This window comes from Microcebus murinus, chromosome 16 (genome assembly GCF_040939455.1).
Source record: "Microcebus murinus isolate Inina chromosome 16, M.murinus_Inina_mat1.0, whole genome shotgun sequence".
Lineage (NCBI taxonomy): Eukaryota > Metazoa > Chordata > Mammalia > Primates > Cheirogaleidae > Microcebus > Microcebus murinus.
The window spans coordinates 50,825,161-50,844,323 of NC_134119.1; the positions used below are offsets into that span (position 1 = coordinate 50,825,161).

Consider the following 19,163-nt stretch of genomic DNA (forward strand, 5'->3'; position numbering starts at 1 on the left):
TTGCCCGGGTGCGGGTTCAGACACTCTGCTGAGGACCTGAGAGGTCTGGGCACATGTGTTATGTCTGTCCACGTTTGCCTCATCGGAAACTAAGGCTGAGGAATATAAGATTAGGTGTTTATCGATTCACTTAAAAATGCCAATAATAAACTCACTCCATGCTAAACACCTGGCATTCAGTGTGAAGTATAACTCCTTTCCAAGCCATGTTTGCACGTGTGCATGTCCCTGCTGGCTGGCATGGTGGAGACAGCTGGCTGTGTCCATAGTGGGTAGTGCACCGCGGTGGGCGCCCATCTAGAGAGGACTGGAGGGAAAGGCAGACCACAGGGCTGCCAGCGCCTCCCTGTTTCGACTGTGCAGATCCCACACCTGGAGAGCAGCTGGCCTGGGTGGGTCCCAGCACCTTGACTGTTGGAGGAGATGAGTGGGTAGAATGGCCAGCATCTTCTCCTGGGACAAGCTGGAGCTTGTGGACCTTGGGAGGGGGCGTGTTTGGTGGCCAGCACAGGGGTATGGGCCCCACTGTGCCTGGAGCCTTGGCCTGGCAGCCTCAAACCCAAACCCAGCTGCATTCTAGCTTTGAGTGGTCAGTGGCGACCTGTGCACCATCTCCAGCAGGCGCCCACCGTGGCCTGGAAGCACACTCAGTGTGACTGCTGCTGCATGTGGACGGCGGCCATGTGCACAGCTGCACCAGGCTGCCTGCAGGGCGTTGCTTTCCTCTGACGAGATCCTGAGAGGCTCTTCCCTGCTCCCCAGGTGTTGACAGCTCGGGCGCCAGCCAAACTCTGCACACGCACAGGCAGGCCAGGGCCCGAGACCCAGCTGAGCGTGCGGTGTGGCCACCAGGGGCAGCTGTCAGGGCCTCTTGCGGCCGTGGTCTGTGGCAGAGCCTGCTCGACACTCTGCTTCTTGATCCTTGCCCTGTGTCCTCTCCACTGCCTCTCCCACCGGCTGGCTGTTCCTAGGGCTGCTCGGTGTCTGGGAGCGAGTCTGTGAGGCACTGAGGGGTGGATGACTGGGCCCCCGCCCCAGCTCTGGTGCTGCCCAGCTGCCCGAGATACGGGGTGACGGTGGCCACAGTGCTATCTGCCTGGCACAGGGCGGATGGGGCTTGTGCCACACCTTGAAGCCCTTATTTCTCCATCTGGACCTCAAGTGAGGTTTAGTTGTGTCACAGTTGGAAAGAGTTGGTTTTTAATAATTCTCAACCTCTTGCTCTGGGAGAGTCAGGGGTTCTGAGGGTATTTTAACAGGGTTTAACCCTTTTCTCCCTTTGCACTGTTTCTTGCCTTTTCAAATCTACAAACAGAAATGGTGCCAGGCAGGGCTCTTGCAAAAGCACACTTGGGATCCGCCAGGTGGCCTGAGCAGCTGCACTGGGGTGTTCCCCTAAGCCTTTGCGTGTAATCTGCACATTCCTGTGTCCACAGGGTGGCTTTGCAGCTGGGCGGAGCACAGCTCTCCACCTCCCAGACCTGCCCCGAGGTCTCTGAGGGTCCCCAGCTCTTGCCCTGGGGGACAGTTACCATTCGTTTGTGTCCACGCAGGTCTCACTGAGTTGTAGCAAAGGCCAGGTTGTTTTTCCCACCAATTTTTAATTTACTTTTTACAAAAGTCCACATGACTGGACATTCAGAGTAGAAGGTTCTCGGGGAGGGCCCTCCTTAGCCCCTTGGGCAGTGGGCAGTGGCTTGGCGGGCATGGCCTGGGCTGCGGTGCTACAGGAGCTGAGCCTTCTGCTCCTGTCTTGCAGGCGTCCGACCTCCGATCATGAATGGGCCCCTGCACCCACGGCCCCTGGTGGCGCTGCTTGATGGCCGAGACTGCACAGTGGAGATGCCCATCCTGAAGGATGTTGCCACCGTGGCCTTCTGTGACGCGCAGTCCACGCAGGAGATCCACGAGAAGGTAACACCCCACACCTTCACCTGGGCTGGCAGACCTTTGCGTGGGCATGAGGAGGGGTGCAGAGTGCGAGCTGGGCCGTGGGCCGTGGCGGAGCATGCATGTGGCGCTGGCCTCTGGCCATGGTAAGTCTGAGCGCCGCTGGGTCAGGAGCAGCCCCTGCCATAGTCAGCCCAGCCTTGTCAGGAGGAGGCAGCAGACTTGGTGCTAGCTTCTTGGTTCATTTTTTTCATAACCAGCGTTTTCCCAGAATGGACATCCTTGGGAATTTGGCCCAAGTTGCTGGAGGCCAGAATGCTCTGCGTCCTCCTGTGCCGGTCAGCACCGTTCTTCACCCGGCAGTCTCGGCATTGCCGCGCCGGGGAGCTTTGGCAGCTTTCACACCCCTCGTCTGGTCGGGGAACTCCAGGGCTCCCCCATGAGGGAAAATAGGCCAGTCTGTACTACATGTGGTCATGGCCCAGGGACTTGGGAACAGCCTTTCCACTGATGGCAGATGAAGAAGCCAAAGTTCTTCGAAAATCTAACAAGCCCTGAAGAGCTGACAGAACAGGACCAGTCACAGGCTGCCACCAGGGGAGGCCCAGAACCTGTGGGAATGAACAGGCCACGCCCCCTTGGGCCTGGGCTATTTGCTGTTCTGGAAGAAGCAGCTCAGGCTATGTTCTGCTTTCGGCAGCAGCATGGGCCGGTGGGGATGAGGCCCCGTGGGAACACACTCTGGAGTCGGGAGCCAGACTCTGACACGCCCTCTCTCATGCTGCAGCAGCCTGTTAGCACCCGCATCAGACTTTGAGCTTGGATCATGGGTGACCCCGCCCTGCTATGCCCCAGGTGCCTCGCAGGGACAACCTTCTGTAGAGGAAGATGCAGTGGCGGCACATGCAGTCACAGGTAACTGGGCCGGCAAGGAGAGAAGATGCCGTGAGCAAGCCCCGCAGGAGCAGACAGGCCGGCACGGCTACCAAGGGCTCCAGCTGCCGCCTCGGGACGACTGCTGAAGAGATGAAAGCTGGTAACTCTACAAAGTCACGTAGCAGATCTAGAGGAGGAAAAATTACAAGCTGTAATTACAAATTACAAATTGCCAAAGCCAGAAGTAGGACTCGTGGGGAAGATTTCACAGCCATTTTGGGCATCAGCAGCCAGGAGGGTGGGAGGAGTCGCAGTCCAGACATGGCAGGGGGACAGAGGGGCAGGGGAACAGGGATGGGAGGGCATGGTGAGGAGCAGGCAGCTTTCAGGGAAACCCCAGGGAACAAGGGCGGGAAGGAGCCAGGAAGCGAAATGTGGTGACATCATGGCAGAAGGCCCCCAAAACTGACGGAAGAACACATGCAGTGAGTCTGCAGGGCACCTCCACTGGGACAGCCGCTCTGGAAGGGCTTTGGAGGTTTCTTTCAGGGTTAAACGCGCACTCACAATAGGACCCAGCGGCGACGCCCCTAGGGAAGTGGCGCTCTGCACAAACCTGCACGTGATGGTTCACAGCAGATGCTGTGCAATCCTACTCAGCAAGGAAAGGAACAAACTGTTGCTACTTGCAGCGTGTTGGGTGGGTCTCTGTGGCATTCTGCCAGTGAGAAAGACTGATTTCGAAGAGTTGGGTAGTGTTTCATTCCTTTAATTCTCGAGTAAGGAGGTGACAGTGTTGGGAAACAGTTGCCGGGGTGGGTTGCGGGAAGCGGTGGGGGGCGGCTCGGAAGAGTTACGGGAAGTGCTTCTGTGTGGCCTTCGGACACTTCCGTGTCCCGCTGTTGTGGTGGTTACTCAGGTCATTGTGTGGTAAGTTACAGAGGCTGGTACACGCACATGCACACAAGGGAAAAACGGAGAAACCGAGCAAGGCGCACACCTGAGCCCTCATGTGGCACTGGCGTTGGGTTGAACGGTGGCCTGGTTGTGGACGAGGTCCTCACAGGAAGTGGAGCAAGCATGCAGGAGCCCTATGGGCTATTTTGGCAACCTCTTGTGAATCTTAAACGATTTCAAACTATAAACAATATATGGAATGAAAAAGACATACAGATAGAAAATTTTCAAGATCATTAAGCAATACTGAAGCTTTGCCAATAAATTTGAAAACTAAGACAAAACAGATGTTTTCTTTTAAAATCATAATGTGTCAAAACTGCCTTAGGCCGGCCTGGTGGCACGGCCCTGTAGTCCCAGCTACTCGGGAGGCTGAGGCGGGAGGGTCGCTAGAGCCAGGAGTTTGAGGCTGCAGTGAGCTATGATGACGCCACCCCACTCCAGCCAAAGTGACAGAGTGGGACTCTGTGTTCATGTAAGATGCAAATAAATAAGTGGACAGAGACCTTGGCTGGGGGATGAGGGTAAGGGTGGGGCCTCAGAGGGACGGTGGACTGTCCCTACCTGATAGGCAGATGGCACTCTGTTTTATTCTTTGACTAAAAGAAACATTAAGAACTGCTAATTCTGGCTGGGCGCAGTGGCTCACACCTGTAATCCTAGCAATCTGGGAGGCTGAGGTGGGCGGATTGTGTGAGCTCAGGAGTTCGAGACCGGCCTGAACAAGACCCCATCTCTACTAAAAAAATAAATAGAAACTAGTTGGACGACTAAAAATACATATATAGAAAAAAATTAGCCAGGCATTGTGGCGCATGCCTGTAGTCCCAGCTACTCAGGAGGCTGAGACAATAGGATCACTTGAGTCTAGGAGTTTGAGGTTGCTGTGAGCTAGGCTGACACCATGGCAGTCTACTCAGGGTGACAGAGTAAAACTCTGTCTCAAAAAAAAAAAAGAGCTGCTAATTTATATCGTGGAGAGACGTACAGTAACGCCTTGTACAGAGCAGGTGCAGCGGAAAAGAATCATCAGAGAGCTAGAAAGAGCCCTTGGAAATGAAAAATATGAGTGAAAATTTAATTGTAATGGGAAGTTTAGAGATAGTCAAGGAATCTCAGAGGAAAGAGCTGGAAGCGATGGGGAAAACTGAGATGGAAAGGCCCCCTGGGAGCTCCATGCCGGAGTCCGCCTGTGCTGGCTGTGCCCTCAAGTCCCCGTGTCTCCGTAGCATGTAGTCCTCAGTAGGGACTTTGTTTCCCAAGCTTTCTTGCCACTATGTGTGGCCAAGTAACCAAGTTCCCACAAAGGAGAGGTAAGCAGAAGTTTTGTGTGCGGATCCCTCTTTCTTCTCACTGCAGCCTGGAAACCCAATGTGATGGGTGGAGCCTGGGCAGCTACCCTAGACTATGCGGGGATGGGGACCAGCAAGGCAAGAGCCTGGGACCCTGATGGCGGTGGAGATGTCTCCAGGAGCTGGTGTGGGAGGGAAATGGGTCCCTACTACTCAGGAATTTCTGCTGCTGGGAGCAGAAACTTCCCTCGCAGCTGGTTGGATGTCGGGTGTTATCTGGGTGTAGGGCAGAAGGTGATGTTCTTAATGCGACAAGATGAGGAAAAACTCCAGAGCAAAGTGGGGATTTCAGCTCTCTTGCCACAATCCTAGGAAGAAGTCAGAGGGCACCGAGATGCTCTGCTGTTCAGGGTCAGGAGACCAGACCGCCCGGCCCACGCTGCCAGTTTCAGAACTTCTGTGGGAAAAGCATGCTCAGCTGGGATTGCACGTCTGCCAAGCAGCTGGGAAGGACGGCCTGGGGACCAGAAACGGTGCTTCCACCTCAGGGCGGTGCAGCTGGGCCACAGGGCCGTTCTGGGGAGGGGCTGCTGAGGCGCGGATGGACCTGGGCGGAGCTGGAAGCGCCTGCAGGCCAGGGTGGGGTGGGAAGGCTGCCGGAAGGTCCCTGCCGTGTAGCGGTGCTGCGGATACGTGGACAGTGGCATGGCACGAACCCAGAAAGAACACGAAACTGGCGGTGTAGGAGTGGTGGTGTGTCAGACGGTCCCCGGAGGGGTGGCCGGCACAGAGACGGCTGCCGTGGCTCTGACCTCAGTACCGAGGCACAAGCCGAGAGGACAGAGACCCCGCCACTGCGAGGTGGCCCCTTGCCCGGGGCTGTGCTGTGCCCACCCGAGCCTCAGGTGTGTCCAGGCCCCGAGGCGGAGCCGTCAGGCAGTGTCAGTGCCACAGTGGACAGGACAGGACCAGAAACAGCCCGCCTGGTGGGGCACTGGGACCTCCGTGGGGAGACCGCCCCCTCAGGCTGCAGCGGCCGTCTGCACGAGTTCTGGAGGTGTGAGGAGAGATTTGAAGGAGAATGTGTTTATTACCTTGAGGTCCTAACAAAACAGAAGATATAATAAGTTATATGGAAAATGTGGCACTGGAAAGGAAAGGTCAGTCTGATTAAATGACAATTAGAAACAATGACGTAGAAAAAGGACTATATTAAAAAAATAAAAACAAGTGAGAGATGGGGGTTGCGTATTTTCAATTTGTGTAACGCCTAAAGGTTAATATCTAAAATATTGAAATACTCTTGCCAATAAATAGGAAAAAGAAAAATCCCAACAGAGAACAGGCGAGGGAGGCGGTTTTGGGTAGAAACAGTGCTCCCCATTAGGCATGCCCCTCCCTGGTACTTGCGGGTGCAGAAGTCACACGAGGTCAGAGCCAGGTAATGCCCATGCCCGCCATGGTGCAGCGCAGGCGCATTTCTCGTGAGGGGCAGAAACTGCCACTGCCAGGTTTTCTTTTGATAGTGCATTGACGGTTTCTGTGAAAATTTAAAGCATGCAGAGTCTTCAGCCCAGCTCCGCTCTGTCATGGAGAAACAAACAGTGGACGGGGTGACATGGTGTGAGCAGCAGTTTCACAGAATAAGCCACACCTGTGCACGTGTCTGGCGAGATGAGGACAGTGCAGGGGCGTGCAGTACAGGCAGGAGGGGGATTGTGGAGCTGCACCTGCCACATGCTCTCCACGGGGCAGGAGGTGGGTGTGCAGGGCCCTGGCCCGGCCTGCCAGGGCACTGTTGACCAGCCAAACTCCAGCTTTGGTTTGGGGTGGGTAGCCAGTGAGTTCACTCAGAAATTGCTGCTACCAGGAGCACCCAGGGTTTTGTTTCCAGCCAAGTGGCAGCTGACCCTCCTTGGGCACTCCGCCTTCTCCAGGCCTGCTGTGAACATTCTGCGAGGCTGGGACCTGTGTTACCCTGTGCTAGAGTTGAGCAGAGGGGTCAGGCCACCTGCCTGGCCACACAACTGGTAGAGGGTGGTTTCTGGGAGGCTACTAGTTCATGACCTAAAGGGACACACCTGGCTGCACCTATGTTCTACAGACTTACTCCCTGGGAGGTTGATGCAATATCCGGGGCTGGAGCAGCCACTTTATAACTATGAAGGGAAACATAGGGGACCTGCAAGGGGGATGGACCTGGAGGCTGATGGAGCAGCTGAGGTGCCCTGGCCTGCAGACCTCTGGACAGCACAGCTGTCAGTGTGGCAGAGCCCAGGCTCTAGTGGCCTTTGTCCTACAGCTGAGCACAGGCCAGCCTGGTATGTGGCAGGGCTATGGTATTGGGGCCTCTGAGTACTGTTCAAATTTCTGCTCTGAGAACATCTTCATCCAGTACCATGTTATTAAAATACATTCAGTAGAAAGAAGGACAAGGACATGAAAAAAATTTATCAAGAAATGTACATGGGTAAGTTATTAAAGCCGTGGTAATGGATCCCAGCTCGCACTGGGCTTCTGGAGTGCCTGGCGCTGGCTGGAAGTCGATGGGCCCTTGGTCAGTGCTGCTGGGAACCTCCAGCGGACTCACTAGTTTCTAAGAACTTATCAATAAAAAAGATTTCTATCGCAGAAGTGCCATCATTGGAAACAACCTGCAGGCCTCAGCAGCAGGGATGTTCAGATAGACCCGGTCGGCCCTCTGTGTTGGACTGACCACGGTTTAAGAATCCAGTTTCTGAAGACTGTTGATGACCAGTGTTAAATCCTCAGGATGAAAAGCAGGCTGTTACCTGCACACAAGTCCAGGAAGCATAGGTCTGTCCGTCCATCTGTCTGCAGCCGGGACGCCTCTACACATACCTCAGTGGGAGGCCCACTGGAGCTCACGTCTGCTACCAAGTCTCTCCCCGACTCTGGGCTCCCCAGCAGCTGTCCATTTCTCCCCATTTGTGTGCAAAGCCCCACCTGCCCATGGTGGGCGCCAGCAGACCTTCATCTACAAGTGACTGGCCCCAGCCCCGCCTGCTGCTGAGGTGGCCAGGGTGTCCCCTCCCTGACATTGTGGTCACCCTGTCTCCAGTCCACACAGCTCAGGATGGCCTGGTCCAGCCTCGCCCCACTGCCTGGGGCTATATACCAGCTGCCTGCTGCCTGCTCGTGTGCTCATATGCTGCTGGTCAGTCTCACTGCCTGGCTATATACCAGCTGCCTGCTCATGTGCTCATATGCTGCTGGTCAGTCTCACTGCCTGGCTATATACCAGCTGCCTGCTCGTGTGCTCATGTGCTGCTGGTCAGTCTCACTGCCTGGCTATATACCAGCTGCCTGTTGCCTGCTCGTGTGCTTATATGCTGCTGGTCAGTCTCACTGCCTGGCTATATACCAGCTGCCTGCTCGTGTGCTCATATGCTGCTGGTCAGTCTCACTGCCTGGCTATATACCAGCTGTCTGCTCGTGTGCTCATATGCTGCTGGTCAGTCTCACTGCCTGGCTATATACCAGCTGCCTGCTCGTGTGCTCATATGCTGCTGGTCAGTCTCCTGTCCCTCTCGTGGGCTCTGGATGCTGCTCTGATGTTGGCATCCTCGCCCCCTTACGTCTTGTTGGGCTGTATGGCCTGAAGTCCTCCCAGGAGGCCAGGGCAGCTATCATCCCTATCTGTGAACCAATGTGAGCTCCCTGCCCGTCTGTGTGTCCCCTCAGAGGATGCCCTGCCTCCCAAAGCTGAGAGTTCAGCTCTTCCGGTGCAGGGTGGACTGTGGCAGTACCCAGCCTTCCCTTCCTTATGGAGAATGTCATGGCTGGCTGGTGGCCACAGACTCAGGCTCCCTGATTTGCTGCCTAGACCCTGCATGCCCTGGTCTGTGTGGCCCCTGGCAGCCGGGAGGACAGAAGGGCGGCTGTGCCAGGCTCAAAGGGATGGATTGTGTCCAGTAGGCGAGAGGGGACAGGTGGGCTGTCAGCTCCTCCGTGGGCTGCCTGCTGCTCCACTTAAGTCCAGGTCCCAGGACTCCCATATGCACACATGGGCACAGCCTGGACTTGGGGACCATCCCTGTAGAGTGTCCCTTCCGGAGCCTGTGTGCATGGGGCACAGCTGTGTGCCACCCTCCTTGGGGCTCTTCCTCCAGCTGTGAGGCCACTTGAGGTCTGGTGGGTAGCCTGTGCCCGTTTCCTCACTCCCCTCTGGGACATGGGCGCCCCAGGAGCTGCCGACCCTCGGCGGGGGCAGAGGCAGCTCTAACCATGTGGCAACCAGCCTGGGATGTGGCGGGGAGGCTGGCGCAGCGCTGGGGCTGTCTCCTACAGAAACTGGAAACAAGAAACGCAGTGGTCTCGAGAACTGGGTTGTGCACGTGGGCTGTGCTGTGTGTGCCTGTGCCCTGTGCTCTGGGACCTCTGGTGTCACAGGGCCTTGGGCCTCATGTCTCATCTGGGCCATTGTGAGCAGTGTTTCTAAGAGGGCTGTTGGGGGTCTTGGGGCCATGTTTGTACTTCTGTGGCTTTGTCCTCCTAGCTGGGGTGTCCTTGTGGCTGGGTTGCTCCTGTGTCCCCATCTTTTGGGGATGAGGACCCACAGTTTTCTTGGTGAGGCTGGGCAGATGTGAGTGGGGCGCGCCCAGCTGCCAAAGCTGAAAGAGACTGGCTCGGGCCTGGCAGTGGCTGAGCGGTGAGGGCCTGCAAGCGCACACCGTGGTGGAGGCTGCACGGAAACTGCCAGAACCTCGGGGCGGCCCTGGGAGAGGCATCCACACGGCCCACCCCTAGGGTCTGGACTGGTTCTTGGGGTGCTACAGCCTGAGGGCAACAGGCTAGTTTCCCAGTGTGGGTGCAGCCCAGCCTGAGCCAGCACGGCTTTGGGGGCTGCGGACCGGCCGTGACGCTCAGCGCTGTGTTTTCTCCCTGCTCCAGGTCCTGAATGAGGCCGTGGGGGCCCTGATGTACCACACCATCACGCTGACCAGAGAGGACCTGGAGAAGTTCAAAGCCCTTCGAATAATTGTCCGAATTGGCAGTGGTTTTGACAACATCGACATCAAGTCGGCTGGGGACTTAGGTAGGGTGGTTCTGGGGCTTTCTCTGCCTGCAGCGTCCATGCTGTGTCTCCACAGCGGGACCCTGTCATGTTTTGCTTTATCTGTTGAAGTTCTGCTTTGTGACAAGTATCCCTTTGCAGGCTGCCGGATTGGCTGAAAGTAGTTTGCAGTTCCCCTCTGGGGTAGGGGTGAGGTGGCAGCAGATTTTGCCAGAAAGCCTTGCCCAGAGCACCGGTCCCGGGTCTTTTGGGTAGCACTCGATCTGTCTGGCCCCTTGCTTGGCCCTAGGATGAGGGGCAGAGCTGCCAGCACATCCCTGTTAGGGGGTTATGGGTCTCTGTTCTCAAGGCAGTGGGGAAGGCAGTGTGTGGTACCCTGAGACATGCACACGTGCAGGTACACAGCACACGCAGTGCACACACACAGTCCTCATGCGAGCACGTGTGCACGCACTGAAACATAGCGAAGCAGTGCTTAGCCGTCCCACGCTGAGTACAGCCTGCTGTTTGCTGGGACGCCCTGTTGCACTCAGCCTCTTTTCTGTTTCTTTTAGCTGGTAACAGGCTGCTGGGGTGGGGCCGTGCTTTTCCAGGGCCCGTGGTTGGCACATGCGTCTCTAGTGTGTGGCTTTGCTCTCTTTTGCTAGGATGCAGTTTAAAGTGTTGCAAGTCAGACCATCTTGTTTCTGTGGGAAGTGCAGGTGGCGTTGGAAGCCACACCTTTGTTCTGGGTGTTCTTTCATGCCTGCACCAGCTGCCTGCCTGCTGCTGGCTGGCACCGCTGAAGCCTCGCGCTGGCCCGGTCCCTGCTGTGATCTGCAGGCAGCATCCCAGGGAGGGCCACGGTGTTGGGTAGCAGACCTAGAGCTTTCTGTGCGGGGTCCCCTACTACATGCCACCTCCGTGTCCATGTGGCTCCACAGGCCAGGGCCCTGTTCTGAGCCAGGACAGCCTGGTGCCTCGTCCCTTCAAGGCTTGGCCAGCAGGGGTCTGAAGTCCCGTGACCGAGTCCACCGCAGGTGGCGGTTTTGATCCCAGATTCCGTGGGCTGCGCGGCTGGCCTCTTTCAGACCCTCTCGTTTCTGTTTTACGGCAGAGAGAGTTGTTCCTGGAGCGCCGTGCGGGATCCCTTCCTGGATCCTCTGCAGCCCTGTATGTGCCACCCCCACGCCAGGCCCCACCCTGGCACATGGGACAGTCCACAGGACAGCACGGCCCGTCCTGGCCTCCCAGCACCTCCTCACCAGTGAGGGGGCCCTGGGGCAGGGCAAGTGAGGACAAGGGCAGAGCGGTGCCAGGGCTCAGGGGAGAGGTGGGGCTGAAAGGGGAAGGGTCGGCCCTGGGACAGGGAGGGGTCCACACGGACACGCTGGGCCCGGCTGTCGGGAGAAGCAGCACCGTGGCTTGGATGGAGCAGGAGCAAGACAGCGTCACTTGCCCAGGTCCTGGAGCTTCTGCTTGGGGCATGACGGTGGCCCCACCTGGCCTGGGACATCCTGGAGAGGCAGACAGTGGCTCCTCAGGAGGGTGGGGCACCAGGAGGTCCAGGCGGGAGGAATTGGGGGGCATGTGAGCTTCTGCTTGGCCACCTGCATGTCCCCAGCTCCCAAAGCTGTGTTTGGGGGCTGGTTAGGGCAGCCTCCCTGCCTGTCCCCCAGCCCCGTCTGCACACTGAGGGGTCACCATGTGTGTGCACTGTGAAGTGTACTAGGAGTGGACATGGGCTCAACCCTGATGCATACAGGGCTGAGTCACTCTGCTTTGCCACCAAATCCGAGTGACACGTTTGTTTTATGGCCTCCCGAGGTGGCTGTGGGATGCATCCTTTGGCTTCTCACTGGTGGAGGATCACACCAAAGATCAGCTCCAGCGTGGTGGCCCTGGGTGCTCATCCCAGAGGTCGGGGCCCAGTATGTGGTGACCACCGTGCGTGTCCTGTGCCCACAGGGATCGCTGTCTGCAACGTGCCGGCCGCATCTGTGGAGGAGACGGCCGACTCGACCATGTGCCACATCCTGAACCTGTACCGGAGGACCACCTGGCTGCACCAGGCGCTGCGGGAAGGCACACGGGTCCAGAGCGTGGAGCAGATCCGTGAAGTGGCTTCCGGAGCTGCCAGGATCCGTGGGGAGACCTTGGGCATCATCGGACTAGGTGCGTTGATCAGCCCCACCTCAGCGCATGTGGCTCAGCCCGGTGCCCGCTGTTGCTGCCCCTCAGCTCGTGCTCAGAGGAAGATGAGGCCCTGGTGGGTTGTGGCTGCAGGAGTCGTCCCCAAGCCCCCAGAACAGGACTGAGGATGGACAGTGGGGTGGGGGCCAGGGAACTACCAGGCATGCTCCTTACACACACATATGTCACACATAGATAGCTCAGTGCATGAACGTCACACATGGGCACACATGGATGTCACAAATGGACACCATGCACGGATGTCTCAACACACGTGTCACATGAATATCACACATGGGCATCACTCACTGATGTCTCGACCAACATGAGTGTCACATGGACGGCAGATGTGGATGTCACTGTCGGACACAGACACCAAATATGTATGGTCCTGCCCGAGCTCACCCTGGTGGCCCTGGGGCCTCCTCCCACCGTTCCCTGCTGGGCTCTCCCTCGCAGCCACCCCGCTGGCCCCTGAGCCCTGTCCCCAGGTGGAAGTTGGTTCACTTCATCCTCCTTCACTCACTCGCTCACTGATTCGTTCATTCATTCAGCCACTTGCTTGCTGTGCAGGCTCCTGTCCCGGGCCGGGCACTGTTCTGGGTCCACACATGCAGTCCCCCATGTGGGCTGGGCCCCAGGCCGAGATTAGATAAGCAAACTGTGTGTGCATGTGTGTGCGTGCTGGGAACAGATGTGTTAAGGGAGAATGGCGCTGGGAGGGGCCTGAGAGGGGTCCCCAGCGAGGGGCTCAGGAAGAGCATCGTGTGGGGCCAGTGGGGAGGTGATTAAGGGTTCATGAAGTGGGCATAGGCCCCTTTTCCAAGACCACTGGGCACTACCTGAGACCGCCAGGTGCCGTGTGCCTCCCAGAACACTGCTCCCTGAGGGCCGCCTGCCTGTGTGCCAGAAGCGCCCCATGAGGGCCCACAGCAACTTGCTGTGCCCAGGACTTGCCCTTGCCAGCCCCTCCGCATCTCCCCGCCCCTGCGCGTCCGGGCAGCCCACCCTCCAACCTCCCACCTGCCCTGCCCACTGGCATTCAGGGAATGGGAGGGTGTCAGGTCGTGTCAGTGCCGAGGATGCCTGCATCAGTGGAGGGCATGCGAGGGACCCAGGTTGTCTCTCACTGGATGTGCCTTTTACTGTCCTGCTGATGTCACCACATGGACTCAGGGGCTGGCCAGAGCCTTGGGTATGCCCATCCCCCATCCTCCACCAGTCGGAGGACTGGAGGGCTCCTGCCTCAGGGTTGTGGCCTGTGTGGTTTGTGGGAGGACAGGGTGGGGCCGCCTTCGTCCTTGGGGTTGCTGTGGTCTGTTGGCTGGAGAGGCCTGGGGGCCTGGCTCCCTGGGCTCTCGGCCACCGGCAGGCTGGCCCAGCCATTCTGCTGTGGGGGTTTCAGGGTGTCCAGGGGTGTTCCAGCCTCTACTCTCATTAACTTCCTGTCAAGTCAGAGCCAGCTTGTGGGGGTGCAGTGAGGTGGGGGCCCTTGTGTGCCACATGCCTGCGGGGTGCCGCCGCCCCTGGTCTCCTCTCCAGGCTTCTCCTCCTCAGCTTCTAGCTCTTGGCATGATTCTTTCTGCTCTGCTGGGACCTTACGGTGGCCCACTGTAGCCAGATCAGAGCTCCCTCTTGGCATCTGGGGTGCCAAAGAGAGCAGGTTTAGCCATCTAAGGGTGCAGGGATGGCCCCTGCCCTGGCCACCTGCTGGGTATCCCTGACTGCAGAGCACCTGTGGGGATGCCTCCAGCCCTCTTGGCCTGTCTCTGAAGCCCCTGTCCACACCTTCCCTAGGAGAGTCCTGGGTGTGGACACCCTCCCTGGGCGCTAGCCCCTCAAGCCCCTTCTGAGGGCCCCCCTAGCTCTCCTGCTTCTTCCCTTTGCACATCCTGTGTTTAGGTTGTTCTTAGTATGGAATATGTATGATTAAGTTTGCAATTGTCATGATGTGGTGATTGCCTTGTAAGTGTAAGTAGTGAACAGTTTGCGTGGCTTGCTGTATTGGTGTTACCCATGCACAGTCAGGTGAAACAGCCGTTTCCTCTGTTCTGTGTGGGTTTACCAGTGCCCACGCTTGACATCTTATTCTTGTTTTTTTCTCCCTCCCTCCTTCCCTTCTTTCTGCAAAACGCACTATCTTAAGTGCACACTGGAAAACATCTTACATGTTTACACCCAAGGAACTACCACTAGGATTGACATGGCACATTCGTGCTACCTGAGACAGTGCCCTCTGCCCTTCTGTATTCAAAGCACTGCCTCTGGCCTGTGAGAGCTAGAATCCTGGTTCCCAGCGCCATCGGTTAGTTTTATCTGTTCTGCTGAAATGAAATTATAAAATATATAACCTTTCATGTCTTTCTTCAGTCTTATTGATGAATGGGATTTCATTATGAATATACCACAGTTCATTTATCCAGCCTTTTGTGGATGGACTTTTTGTTTTAAATTTTTGGCTATTAAAAATAAAGCTGCTATGAGCACACTTGTACAAGCCCTTTGTCCACATAATACTCATTTCTCTTGGATTTATACCCAGGAGTGGAATTGCTGAGTCACAGAGCAGAACTTTGTTTAACTTGGATAAAATTGCTAAGCCATTCTTCAGACAGTTGCATGGCTTTGCATTCGCGTCATCAGCGCTGAGTGTCCCTGTAGTTCCATGTCCTTATCAACACTTGGTATTGTCAGTCTTAACAATCTTAGCCATTCCAGCAGATATTTAGTGATATCTCATTTTTATTTAGGTCATTAAATATGAAATATCCAATTTCAAATCAAAAAGTTTATTATATCTTAAATAAGAAGCAGTACAATTAATCAAAATATGCACCTAAACTATCGACACAGTTTTGCCATCTTAACGGTAAACTTGTTCATGCCAATAGTGAAGAGAGCAACTGGCAATGAAATCATGAAACGTGCTTTCCACAGCTTGTTGAGAATTGAATATTTTTCCTTGCAAGAAGTGATCCAAAGCCTGGAAGGGGTAGTCAGTTGGTGCAAGGTCTGGGGAATATGGTGGATAACAGAGACTTTCCAAGTCCAGCTGCTGTAGCTTGAGCAGTGTTGTGTGTGCAGTGTGGTTGAGCATTGTCTTGCAAGAGGACTGGCCTGTCTCTACTGACCAGTCTCAGCTGCTTAACCACAAGGATCCTCATTATTTCATCCAATTGGTTGCAGTAGATATCTTCTATAATTAATTGACCAGGTTTCATGAAGCTGTACTAGATATCAGTGCTGGACCAGACACCATTAGCTTTTTTTGATGAATATTTGATTTTGGATTATGTACTTTATCTTTACCCAACTATTGTGCCAAATGCTTGTGATTGTCAAGAAGACTCCATTTTTCATCACATGTAACAATAGGGTATAGAAATGGTTCACCATTACGTTGTGATAGCAAAGAAAGGCAAGCTTCGAGACAATTTCTCTTCTGATACTCATTTCATTCATGTAGAACCCATCTATCCTGCTTCTTTACCTTGCCCATTTGTTTCCATTGGTCCAATATTGTTGTAATAGTAATGTCCGACCTTGCTGCTAATTCACATATAGGTGGAGATGGATTCACTTCCACTGCAGCTTTTAGCTCATCATTATCCACTTGGTCTCAGGTCACCCGTGTGGCTCATTTTCAAGATTAAAATCACCAGAATGGAGCTTCTCAAACCATCGATGTACTGTGTGTTCATTAGCCACATCCTTCTCAAACACTTTGTTGATATTTTGAGCTGTCTGAACTGCATTGGTTCCATGACAGAACTGATATTTGAAAATAACACAAATTTTTGACTTGGCCATGGTTTCATAAAAATAGCTCTAAAAAAATTTGAAAGATAATCACAAGACAAAATGTGCGTTTGAAAGACTGAGGATGTACCTTTACAATAAAAATGAAACAAGAAGTATCAAAGTGAAATGTTAGAAATATCAACTGTTAAACTTAGTACTTAAGGAAATCGGACACTTCATACTTAACCTAATATTTTAATTTGTAGTTTCCTGATAACTAAGGGAAGTGAAACACCCTTTCATGTACTTCTTGGGCATTTGGAGCTCCTTTGTTGTGAAGTGTACCCTTCAGGTGTTTTTCTTGTATTTGGGTATCATTTTAGTGTTGGTTTGTATGAATTTCTTGTATAGCCTGGATCAAGTTCTTGTCAGAGATATGTGTGCTGCAGATATTTTCTCCCAGTCTGTGGCTTGAATTTTCACTTTCTTAACTTTCTGTGATGAGAAAGTTTTCAGTTTTGGTGAAGCCTGGTTTATCACTCATTTTTTTATAGGTTAATGGCTTTTGTGTCCTAAGGAATCTCTGCCTACCCCAAGGTCATGAAGATATTCTGTGTTTTCTTCTAGAAGCTTCATAGCTGTAGCTTTTACATATAGGTCTAGGGCCCATCTGAAATTACAGTTTGTGCATGGCATGAGGTTGGAGTCAAGGTTCACTCTTTTCCACGGCGAGCAAGGTGCTCCAGCACCAGGTATTGGAGAGGTCGTCCTGCCTGTCGAATTGCCTTGGCACTTGACACCTTTGTTGAAAATTAGTTGGCCACATAAGAAAGGGGTCTGTCTTTGGGCTCTTCTGTTCCACCCATCTATTTGTCTCTGCTCTCACCAGCACCACCCATCTTAACTGTAGTTAAGTCTTAAAATCTGGCAGTTTATGCCCTTTCTCTTTGTTCTTCAAGATCATGTTGCTGTCGTGGTCCTGTGCATTTCTATGTCCAGTTTAGAATCAGCTTGTCAATTTACATTTTGTTGAGTTCGTACATCGGTTGGGGGAATGCTGACCTCTTAACAACATTGAGTCTTCCAGCACACAAACATGACGTCTCTCCATTTATTTTGATATTTCTTAACAATGTTTGGTAATCACCAGTGTGGAAGGTTTTCACATAGTTCACTAAATATATTGTTATATATTTGATATTTTTAATGCTATTATAAATGATATGTTGTAATTTTGTTTTCCAGGGGTTGGTTATTAGTATTTAAAAATACATTTGATTTTTGTAAACTGACCTCATCGCACTGTCTTACTAATTTCTAGTTTGTGGATTCACTTGGATTTTCTGCATACACTGTTTCGTCATCTGCAGATAAACACAAGTTTACTTTTTCCTTTCTGATCTCTGTGCCTTTTATTTCTTTATTTTTGCCTGTTTGCATTAGCTGTGGTTGCCAGTACAATGTCGAATAGGAGCAGTGAGTGTGGCATTATTGTCTTATTCCTGGCCTTGGAGAAAAAGTTTCTGATATTTCTCTATTAAGTGTGATATTTGTCATTGGTATTTTTGTGGTCTAATTGTCTGTTGTTAACATTGTCACCCTTTCTTTTGATTAGTGTTTGGGTGGCAAATCTTTTTTCATCCTTTTACTTTCAACTGTGTCTTTTATTAACAGCGTATAGCTGGGTCTTTTTTATTCAATCTGACAATCTTTGCCTTTTAATTAAGTGTTTTATTTTTAATGTTATTACTGATGTTTGGATTTCAGTCTGCCATCTTGCTATGTATTTTCTGTTTGTCCTATCCTCTTTTCCCTTGTTCTTTCTAGCTGCCTTTTATATTAATCAAATTTTTAATAAATTATTCCATTTTATGCCCTTTATTGCTTTTTAATCTGTACTGTTCAGTGGTATTTTTTGTTTTTACTTTAAAGATTATAATATATATATATATATATATATTTTTTTTTTTTTTTTTTTTTTTTGAGACAGAGTCTCGCTTTGTTGCCCAGGCTAGAGTGAGTGCCGTGGCGTCAGCCTAGCTCACAGCAACCTCAAACTCCTGGGCTCGAGTGATCCTTCTGCCTCAGCCTCCCGGGTAGCTGGGACTACAGGCATGTGCCACCATGCCCGGCTAATTTTTTATATATATATCAGTTGGCCAATTAATTTCTTTCTATTTATAGTAGAGACGGGGTCTCGCTCTTGCTCAGGCTGGTTTCGAACTCCTGACCTTGAGCAATCCGCCCGCCTCGGCCTCCCAAGAGCTAGGATTACAGGCGTGAGCCACAGCGCCCGGCCTAAGATTATAATATATATTTTTATTATAGTCTTCCTTGAGTTGTCAATACTAATACATATTCATGAAGAATGGAAGAACCTTAAAACAGTGTGGTGGTTCCTTTTACTCCCTCCCTTTTGTTCTTTTTGCTAGAGGTACCTGTTTTCTACTTCCATGTATAAAGTAGTCTTTTATGGAAGTTTGTCAGTGTTTGTTTGTTTGTTTGTTTTCAGTATTTACCTATGTCTTTACCATTTCTTATCATCTTTTTCCCTTCCAAATCCTAGCTCCCATCTGGTACCATTGACCTATGGCCTAAAAGATCTTTAGAAATGGGGCTTACTAGTGACAAACTCTCTCAATTTTTGTTTGTCTAAAAATGTATTTTACCTTTATTTTTGAAGGGTATTCCCTCTTGGTATAGAATTCTAGGTGGACTTTGTCTTTTAGCATTTTATAGATGTCATTCCATTGTCCTCTGGCTTCCATTGTTTCTCAATAGAAGTCAGCCATATTTATTATTTTACTCTGAATGGGGTATATCTGTTTTCTGTGGCTGTTTTTAAGATCATTTCTACATGTTTGGTTTTTAGCAGATTGACTGTGACATTCTTGGATATGCTTTTCTGTGTATTTACTGCTTGGAATTTTCTGAGCTTCTTGGGATCTGTGAGTTGATGTTTTTCATCAGTTTCGAAAATTCTCCGCTGTTAACCTCTCAGATATTTCTTTTTTCCCATTTTCTTTCTTTCCTTCTGGAACTCCATTTACACATATTTTAGACTATTTATTATTATTATCTTATAAGTCTCTGACAGTCTGTTCATTTTTCTTTAAAATTTTTTTTTCCAATTCTTTTGTCTCTGCTTTAGTTTGGATAATGTCTACTGGCTTTGAGCTCCAGTCTTTGAGCTCACT

General features: G+C 52.4%; 1 protein-coding gene across 7 annotated transcripts in view; it reads left to right on the forward strand.

Annotated features, from left to right (window-relative positions):
* Nucleotides 1-19,163, forward strand: part of CTBP1 (C-terminal binding protein 1) — a 34,198-nt gene that overhangs the window by 8,800 nt on the left and 6,235 nt on the right. For all 7 annotated transcript variants that reach the window (XM_012783378.3, XM_012783381.3, XM_012783376.3 and 4 more), the window contains 3 exons: nt 1,760-1,914; nt 9,930-10,074; nt 12,001-12,207. In XM_012783378.3, the coding sequence (XP_012638832.1) occupies nt 1,760-1,914; nt 9,930-10,074; nt 12,001-12,207 (507 nt within the window). The remainder of the gene's footprint in view (nt 1-1,759; nt 1,915-9,929; nt 10,075-12,000; nt 12,208-19,163) is intronic.